Source organism: Empidonax traillii, unplaced genomic scaffold (genome assembly GCF_003031625.1).
Source record: "Empidonax traillii isolate 1590-97213 ecotype Southwest subspecies unplaced genomic scaffold, ASM303162v1 scaffold54:size2178333, whole genome shotgun sequence".
Lineage (NCBI taxonomy): Eukaryota > Metazoa > Chordata > Aves > Passeriformes > Tyrannidae > Empidonax > Empidonax traillii.
This window is the reverse complement of record NW_020955247.1, coordinates 1,315,838-1,325,835: the sequence shown is the minus strand read 5'-3', so window position 1 is coordinate 1,325,835 and position 9,998 is coordinate 1,315,838. Positions and strand designations below refer to the sequence as shown.

Sequence of the window (9,998 nt, the reverse complement as noted above, 5' to 3'; positions counted from 1 at the left end):
AAAAAAAAAAAAAAAAAAAAAGAAAAAGTGAAAAAACACCTGGAAAGGGATCTGTTTCTATGATTTAAAAATCTTTCATTTTAGCAATACAAGTAAAGTTTTCAATCACTTTAGAACTTTAGATTTTTTTTCTAATTTACATTGCTATTTTGTTCACTTAACATTTTACTATTAAAGTCTTATCCAAGAAAAGGGCAAGCACCAGAACAAACTAGAAAGGCTATTTGAATTAGCAACCAGTGAAAGGTTCTAGTTTTGAAATAACTATATGCAAGTTTTAGATTTATTTTTTTTCCAGACATGTAAGCCGTATTGATTTCATGCAGAGAGATTTTTGAGGCTGACATATTAACATGAGCAGAATTCATGCGAATTCACGCAGTATATTTATTCACCCCAGAGGTGGAATGATATGGAAGTCATCTTCTTACAACTGTTCATTACAAAAAATTTATGTCTTGAGAGCAGTGTCCTTTGCAATCTGGTTATTCTGGTTGCATTCCAGTATAACCCAAATTGAATCATTCTAATTTTTTCAAGGTTATTTAGAAGATGGAAAAGAAAAAATACAGGCATTGCTAAATTTTGCTTATCTGGAACTGTGAGTACTATTGATTTTTACACATCACTTTTATAATCTAATAGCATTTAGACTGAAGGCAGTGGTAAAACTAAAATCCCTGACGTCAGTAGTGTACTAAAGATGTAGAAAAAAAGAGCAAAACACTAAAAAATAAATTATATCTTTTTTAGTCTTTGGAAACTGCTTATTTTAAGCACGGGGATTAAGACTTTAAAATGTTTCTCTGATTCTGCTATGAAAGCAAAAGCAGAAGGAAATGATCCAGGCTAGAACACTTTAAAAGCATTAGAATGCACTAGCAAGACAAAGTTCTTAGGCTTTCAAGTATCAGTTCTTTGGAGTGTAAAAATATTAACATGCAGCATTTTCAGTTATGTAATATCTATAATAACATAAAAATAAACACTGTCATTTGCATTAAATAGTCTCCAACTATTACAGTCAAGTGAGGATTCAAAGAGTGCTATGCCTGACAGGCAGCTGATAATTAATATACTTCACTTGGTGGTGAAGAAGAGAGCAAGAAACATCTTTTTTTCTTTAATATATGTTAATATTTTGAACAAAGACCTTTGACCCTTCCTTGGAGCATCTAGGAATTAGTACCAGTGAAAAACCCCCCACCAGCTATGGTTGATTTACAATAGTTCTACAGTAGCCACATTAGATCCTGTTCAACACTGTAAAAATTTAAACAGTTAATATTCATGGCCATTTTATAATGAATAATAGTTACAATGGCCACAGTTTATACTTCCATCTCATGTAGTTCCAATAATAATGGTTTATGTTTTCTAATAATGGTGAAAGGAGGCCACAGATAAAGTGCACTTGAGTCATCATCTCTGTAATTTTTATAAGTCTGTAGGCAGAAATTGCAGGGTTTGGATAAATTGTGTCATACCTACAGAAAGGTTCCATAATTTTAGACAAGGCATTTCATCTAAGAAGTTTACCTGGATTTTATTTTTCTCATTAAAAATATTTTTAGTAGTAGCCATTTGCAGTATGGTTCAGCATCACTTTATGCATTGGAGAATATTTAGAAAAAAATTCAGAATGGCTCATGTAGTGAGAATTTATTTGAGTTTTTTTAATTAATAATACTGCCTTTAATGGGCATGGTGTAATGAAGGAGGATTAAGATAGTTAATTTAAATGTAATTATTCCTAAAATATGTCCTATTTCATCCTGCTGACTGCTACTAGTAGTCCAGAGAACAATTATACAGGTTTACTGAAATGAAAGCTCAGGTTAAGATTGGCCACTGGATTCAGCAACAGTTCATGGTGTTACATATAAATATATATAAATATGTATTTAGAGAGGAAAATTATCATTTTGATAGTGGAGGAAAGCACTCACCACCATAACAATTTTAACAATACTATTCAAACTAATTGCAGTCCACAATGTGTGTTATGAAAGTTGCACTTACGGTTTTGGTTGTTTTCTTCCTGGTATTTAGGAGGTACAATTCTTACTACTCCAATTTAAAAACTATGCTGAAATATTTGTTTACATTCCTTCTCTCACTCTCCAGCCTGAATGTGAAAATAGATCCCTTACAAAGTCCTAAACTATTAGTAGGATTAAATCAATTGGACATCAGTGTACAACATCTCATGTGTGTATACACACTACAGATGAGCACCAAGAGCCAAAATCTAGTGCCTTTCTAGAGTGGAGTAACTGCCCTGGTGGATAAGGGAAGAGCAGCTACTGTTATCTGTCTTGACTTCTGAAAGGCCTTTGACACAGTCACAGAAAACATCCTTATCACTGATTCTGAGGTATGGTTTTGATGGATGGACTAATCAATGAATAAGGAACTGTCTATATGGATGCATCCAGAGACCTGCAGCCAACTGCATCTCCAAATGGAGATCAGCAACAAGTGATGTCCCTCAGGGTTCATGCTGGCATGAATACTATTCAGTATCTTTATTAATGACATAGACAGTGGGATTGAGTTCATCCAAATCTATGGATGACTCAAGCAGGTGATCCACCATGGGCTGCAGGGGCACAGCTGCCTCACTATGGTCTTTACCATGGGCTGCAGGGGGTTCTCAGCTCCAGCACTTGGAGCACCTCCTCCTGCTCCTTCTCCACTGACCTTGGTGTCTGCAGGGCTGTTGCTCTGAATATTTTCATCGTCTCTCCTGACTCCTGTTTCACAACCACTTTTCACCAACAAAAACCTGGCCATGCAAACAGTATGTTTGAGTACAGTTGAGTATGACATACATACAAGTATGACAGTTTTTCCAGTTTTTCTTGCTATCACTATTCATGAGTACAGTTTGTTTGAATTAGGCATTACAATAAACTTTCCACACATGCCACAGCTGTCAATGGAGAAGGAATAATCTTTTCTTACTTATTCTGAAGAAATATATTTCACCATTTGCTTCTCCCTTTTTCAGAAGAATTAAACTTACTGCTTTTCTAATCCAATCTTTGAAAAGAGCCTTCAGCTCTTGTTCTCAGTGATGCTTTTTTTTTTTTTTTTCCTGTTATATCCTGGGGTTTTTTAATTCTATATATTTCAGATAGATTAAAAACTGTCTCACAAATTCTTTTAAAAGAGTGTGCTGAATGGCAATAGCATTTAAAGTATTTTAATACTACCATTGGCTTTATATTGTTCCATTTAAATTCCCTTCCAACTCTAACATACTTATTGAAGTCTGAGATTCATCAGTTTGTCCCTGCTGTTTGGAGTTGTCCTTAGTTTGGAGTCAAGAAATGCCTTTTAAAAGAGGCATACTAATTTCAAGAAAGCAGATATTACCCTTTCACCACCATTGTCAACCTCCAGTCAGTCAAAACTCCCTAATATACAGGACTATCCCACCATCTCTCCTTCATTGCTGATTCTGAATAGTTTGTAGCCACTTGATGCAGCAGTCCTGACGCATAAATTATCCCACCATGTTTTCATGATTGCTTACATTGTAATTCTAAGGCTGCACAATGTTTTCCAGGCCGCTCCCAGGCTTATGTCTAGTGAGCCTGGTTTTATCCCTTTCCACTTTCCAATCTAGTTTAATACTCAGTTAATGAGTCCTGCTTACTCCTGAGTGAAGATCCTTTTCCCCCTTTAAGTCAGGTGTATCCCATCTGTCATCAGCAGTCCTGATGATCAAAAGCCATGAAATTCTGCCAGTCTGAGAGTTAGATATTGATCTGCTCGGTCCTCCTGTTTCTTCCTTCATCATTCCCTGCAACTGGAATGACAGAGGAGAATACTACATGTGCTTCCATTCCAGTTCATCCCAAGGTGCCCTTGGACTTCTTATTGCAATTTCATTGCTGCCTACATGAAAAGTTAATCAAACGGCTATAACAGAGTAGAATGTTTCTTCATAATGTATTTAACACAGGCTCTGTGCTGCAGCAGACTTCTCTAAGTGGGTCCAGTCTGCATATTGGGCTTTTTGTTCCTTTCAGAAGAAAATCTCCTATGACAATGACCCATTTTTCTTTTTTCTGCATGGAAGCGGTTTTGACACAGGAAGTAACCTCAGCAGTTTAGCCTCAGCAACAGGTGCGACCTCAGTGAACCACCATCCTCATTGTGTTCAGTTCCACTTGCAGAGCCTTGTACCTGCTGTGCCTGGGCACCTGAGAAGGGGAGGTTATAACAGAGGAGATACACCAACTGTGCAAGGCAAGAAGTCACCGGCTTTCCCCCTATCCCTTAAGTCATGATGTTCTTCATCTGTTCTGCAGATTGAACAGAGGATAGGGAATCTCCTGTGTCATGTATCCTGTCTGCCTGACTGGTCTGTCCTTGCAACGGTGGGGTGTTTTTCAAGTAGCCTCTCTCTTGGTCAGACTCTCTATGCTGCTCAATCTACTTATATCCCCCCACACCTCTGTCACTAAGCAAAGGAGTTCCTCTACCTGGGCACTCCTCCCAGAGGTGTCCTCACTGCTGCTGTCCAGTTCTGGTGTAAAAGTAGGGCACAACCTGCAGCTGACACCTGGGCAGGCAAAGTCATAAGAGGAGATACAAGTAGGCAAGCCTATGAAAGCATAATAAGAAAACAATCTCTGGTGTGCTAGGATGAATAGGTAAGGACCTGGTGAACTGCAAAACAGATGAAGATAAGATCAAGAAGGTCCCATTGTCTTCTTCATGTCTTTTTTTCTCTCCTGCCTTTCTTCCTCCCTTTGAAAAAAAAAAATCTTTATTGGAAAAAGTTCATAGTGATGAGGTTCTTGGCACCTGTAACATCAAAACAAAAGTCAGGCTAAGGCCAGGAGAGAATGTAAAAGGATAAAGTTCCTTGAGGTAGTTGACCTGATTTAATGGCTTGCTGTTGCCAAAAGGGGAGATCCCACATGCTTTGCCATGTGCAGACTAAACTCCCATAAACCAGCATTGTTACTCACATGCTTTCAGTCTTTTGTGCTGGCTCTGGCATTTATCTGACCCTGTGCTGAACCAGTTCAGCTTGCTAAATAGGCAAAAAACAAAATCCATTAACAGTTATGAGAAGAAGTGATTGTTTATTCAACAATAGTTCACAAGAATATTATTTCCAGGAATCACACCAAGAGAAATTAAATTTTCAAATAAAAAAGCTGTACAGGTAATCTGTACAGTTATCTTCTGTGATCATGTTCCCTCACTAGCCAAAATCACTCACTTTTCAGAGGTCTGCCTCCAGGTCATGTGTAAAAAGTATGCATAAAATGTACCTATAACCTGCCTCACAGAAGCTGAGTGACAGAAATTTAAGAACTCAGACTGCAGACACAGAGAGGTGCTATGCCAAATGCAACATCTTACAACAGAAGATGACACAACAAAAAACAGCAGCTAGAACTGAACTTGGGCAGATTCAACTCAGATATAGGAAAATGTCTTTTTGGGAAGTGTTTCAGCATCAGAATAAATTCTTTCAAAAGGAAAAGGGTTCTCCCTCTCTCAGTGTTTGCAAACCTTGACTCAGAATCTTTAGGGAATATGAGTGTTACTAAACTGCAAGGGTTTTATGTCAGTGCAAAGATTTTGCTAAGCTATCTAATAAAATATTGCAAACTTAAAAATGGTTTCTTCTGCCTCACAGCCAAGACATACTTGGGTAGCTTGGGATGCCAAGTGGGGGAACACACTAATTCCTGATACCGCTGCTTACCTGATGATTGCTTCACATGGAAGATAAGAATATCGTTAAAAGGTTACCTAAGCAGGGCAAAGCTGCACTTCGCTAGGGACTGGATTTAGATCGTCCTGCCCTGACACCCATCACAGTGCGGGGGGAAGGGAGGGGACGGGGGGACGGGACGCGAAGTAACGAAACTTCCCGGATTGAGTAGAAGGGACGTCTTTGAAGTAGCTGGTGTTGGTCGACCGGCAGTGCAGGGTGCTCGAGGAAACTAATATTGAGAGGCGACGTAATAGGGGTGTCCTCACAGACCGTTAGCGCGGCGCGGTGCCGGGGCGGGCCGGGCGCGGTGCTGGGGTAGAGGCAGTGCTGCTGCAAATCGGCTACGGAGTAGGCGCGGTGCAGGAGCGGAGTAGGGGCGGGGCGGTGCCGGGTCTGTGTGGAAGCGGTTCGGTGGCGGTATCGTGGCAGTGCTGGCTCGGGGGCGGTGCGGGAGCGCTGCCGGGGCGGGCCGGGGCGGTGCCGGCTCAGGGGCGGTGCAGGGACGGTGTGCGGGCGGTGCTGGCTCAGGGGCGGCTCGGGGGCGCTGGGGGGGCGGTGCTGGCTCAGGGCGGAGCGGTGCGGGAGGCGGTGGCGGCGGAAGCGGGTCCCCGTGCGGGCGGGGCCGGCGTTGCCAGGCGGAAGCGCGGCGGCGGTTGGCGTTTAAAGGCTCCGGGGCGGCAAAAGGGTGGCGAGCGGCGGCAGCGCGGGCGGAGCGGCTCTAGCGGCCTCCGGGCGGAGAGAGGAGATGGTCTCCAGAGCCGCTGATCGACTGCTGATCGTCGTCTCTGTGCTGGAAGGTAACCGGGAGGGGGTGGGACGGCCGCGGCCTCCCGGAGGCTTCTCGTCGTCTCTGTCCAGAAGGGAATGTGAGGGAGGGGTGCTCGCTGCCTCCGGAGGTGTTTGCTCTGATGGCGTGAGTGGCGAAAGCTGAGCAACATTGAATAAACAGGCTGTGTTAGTAAAGCTGCGGACGTACGTACCTTAAGGCCAGGGCTGGCTACCCCCAACTCAAATTTTGAGGTATTTACCCAATATATTATCTAAAATGAATGGGGAAAGCAACCGTTGTGCCTTGATTTCTTTAATATTTTTTTCCTTTATTTGTAAGCGGTATTCTGGTGTTTCTATCCCTTATTAGCAATCTTCTCTAAGTTTTTGTGTAGTGTTGACTTGAATGCTATTCGTTCTTCATCTTGTATTTCCACAGATTTTACTTGCTGTGGTCTAATTATTGTGTGAGTCCGGCGGCTCTTTTTCTGTTTTGGGTTGTTCTCTGGTTGTGGTTTTTGTTTGGTTTGGGTTTGGGTTTTTTGGCGGAATGGTTTCCCTTTGTCAAGTAAATCCCGTTAGCTCTCTGTCCATGTATGTAGTTTGCCAGAGGAGCTCAGAAATAAGTTCCTATTCCCTGACATGCCCATAGTCCTCTCCCCACACTGTGATATAAGTAAATTTTAAGTGTTCACTTCCTCCTGTCATGTAAATTGTTAATCAGAATACAAGATGATGCTGAACCCAGGACAAATCATACACAACTTTAGGCACTCTCATAATCTGGTAGTGACTTTTTTTTGTTTGTTTTCCAGCAAGTGGCTGGTAAAATATGTTTTGCTACTTTTATAAGATCATGTTCTGCTACTTAGGTGTGGGACAGTCATAATATCTGCAGCAGAAGCAAAGAATTCATTTACTTTCTCTCACCTGCTTACTTACTATTACCACTCATAGATTTCTCAAATCATACCAATTGCCTAGCTTCTTTCTCTTGGTTCTTTCTTACTTAATGTCTTGTTTCTGGATGCTTCAAAATATTGTTTCATGTTATGTTCTTCTTTCATACTTCTGCATAGTGTGAAGACTTTTTCCTTTTAATGTAACGAACAGCTTTAGAGTAAGTGCAGGGAAAGTTATACGGGAAAATAATTTTATGTAATCATTTTATGACATAAATCTGAGCTCTTTGAGTAAGTGGAGGGAAGGTGGTACAGGAAGTTAATTTTATGTAATCTGTTTATAGTATAAATCTGGGCTCTTGCTTCTTTCTTGCTGATGGCACATAACAGGTACACTGTTTTACAGGGCGCTGTTTTCCAAAACGACCCAAGCACAGTCTTATAGTTGAAGCAAAGTTTGATGGTGAACAGTTGGCTACTGATCCCATAGAGCATACTGATCAGCCAGAATTTGCTACAGAATTGGCTTGGGAACTTGATAGGAAGGCACTTCATCAGCACAGGTAATGTTAAAGGGTTAAGTCTAATTTGGAGATAAAATTTGATTTCCTTGTCTTTACAGTTACTGAAATATTATCTTTATGTTACTGTCAACTAAATTGGTTTTTAAACACTCTTTTACTTTAATCTAGCATAATGTTGCCATAACAAAAAAAGTGACTGTATGGCAGGATAAGTAATGTTGAAAAATTCTAAAGGGTATGTTTTTACTCTATGAAAAAAAAACCCACAGGAGCTTAGAGCAAATTATTAATGCTATAATTCAAGTATAGGATTCAAACTTTCTTATGTATACTGTGACAAAAAGTTAACTTTCTTTGCATAGGCTTTTCAGGCTTTAAGTTGCTTTTGAAAATGTCAGGGAGAAGAGCTGACAAATTGAATGTTTGCATAACTGTCTTTTGATTTTAACTTACAGTTTGTAATATGACAACATTACTTCTAAAGAAATTAGAAAGACCATATTTTCTTTGTTTGACGAGAGAAAGAGCCATGTGCTAAACACCTTGTCTGTGCCTGTATATAGTTAGGTGCTTTACATAACCTTCTCCGTAAGTCCTGTTTTTAAGATTCAAGTTCCCTGTGAGGCGCTGTACTTATTTCTTGTGTGTGGATGAGTTTGTATTTATTTGTTGCTATTGTCTTTTTAATAGCACTGGAGACTCAGACTCCAGTACACTGCTTTTACAAAGTTAAACCACTTGGTTCATTCTCTCACTTAATGATGGGTCTACAATACATTCAGTATAAATACAGTTTCTGACCTAGTGGAACTAGATATATAAAAAATAATTTTTGTGTCATTTGGCATGCTTGAAAGTTATGAATTATTTTTGAGAACTAATTGCAGAGATAACTTTTAGTATTTCAGCTGAGTTGCTCTTTCAGGCTACAGCGTACACCTATCAAACTTCAGTGTTTTGCATTAGACCCTGTGTCTTCAACTAAAGAGAATATAGGCTATATTGTACTTGATTTGAGAGCTGCACAGGAAAAGAAGCAGGTATGTCATGAGGTATAAAGCTTTAAAAATTATGTTTTGACAGCAGTACTATTACTACAATTTGAATTAAGGCACAGACTAAACTTTTGAGTCCTGTTTTGGAGAGTGACTCTACTGGATCATGTATGGTGATCGTGGTTTGTTTTTTTTTTGTTTTTGTTTTTTTTTTTTCTTTAGAGGAGTCTCTTCCTTGACTCTGAGAACATACACATATGAAAGTATTGCTGTACTAATCTTGCTTACTTATGAATTTGATAATTGGATCACTTGCAAACAATAATTCTACACAATTTCATTATTTAACCACCTGTACAAATTGGTGGAAAAGAGTGTGTTCAACTAGTCTTCTAGGAACCGTTTTACAGAATTTTTTAGTATAATATGGAGAGTGCTGGTGAACGGAGCTGAAACCAGTTGGTGGCCAGTCACCAATGGTGTTCCCCAGGGATCAGTGCTGGGCCTAGTCCTGTTTAACATCCTTATCGATGATTTAGACGAGGGGATTGAGTGTACCATTAGTAAATTTGCAGATGACACCAAGTTGGGGGGGAGTGTTCATCTGCTGGAAGGCACAGAGCTCTGCAGAGGGACTTGGACAATCTGGAGAGTTGGGCTGACTCCAATGGGATGAAGTTCAACAAGGCCAAGTGCCGGGTCCTGCACTTTGGTCACAACAACCCCCTGTAGCGCTACAGGCTGGGCACAGAGTGGCTGGAGAGCAGCCAGGTGCAAAGGGACCTTGGGGGTGCTGATTGACAGGAGGCTGAACATGAGCCAGCAGTGTGCCCAGGTGGCCAAGAAGGCCAATGGCATCCTGGCCTGGATCAGGAACAGTGTGGCCAGCAGGAGCAGGGCAGTGATCCTTCCCCTGTACTCTGCGTTGGTGAGGCCACACCTTGAGTATTGTGTTCAGCTCTGGGCCCCTCAGTTCAGGAAGGATATTGAGGTGCTGGAGCAAGTCTAGAGAAGAGTAACCAGGCTGGTGAAGGGACTTGAGCACAAGTCCTATGAGGAG

At 40.9% G+C, this 9,998-nt stretch overlaps 1 protein-coding gene across 5 annotated transcripts in view; it reads left to right on the top strand.

The window, feature by feature from the left end:
* Positions 1-6,468: 6,468 nt before the first annotated feature.
* CEP120 (centrosomal protein 120) overlaps positions 6,469-9,998 on the top strand; it is a 65,125-nt gene continuing 61,595 nt past the window's right edge. For all 5 annotated transcript variants that reach the window (XM_027879347.1, XM_027879345.1, XM_027879346.1 and 2 more), the window contains exons 1-3: positions 6,469-6,546; positions 7,826-7,982; positions 8,869-8,983. In XM_027879347.1, coding sequence (XP_027735148.1) covers positions 6,495-6,546; positions 7,826-7,982; positions 8,869-8,983 — 324 coding nt within the window. In that variant the 5' untranslated portion in view covers positions 6,469-6,494. The remainder of the gene's footprint in view (positions 6,547-7,825; positions 7,983-8,868; positions 8,984-9,998) is intronic.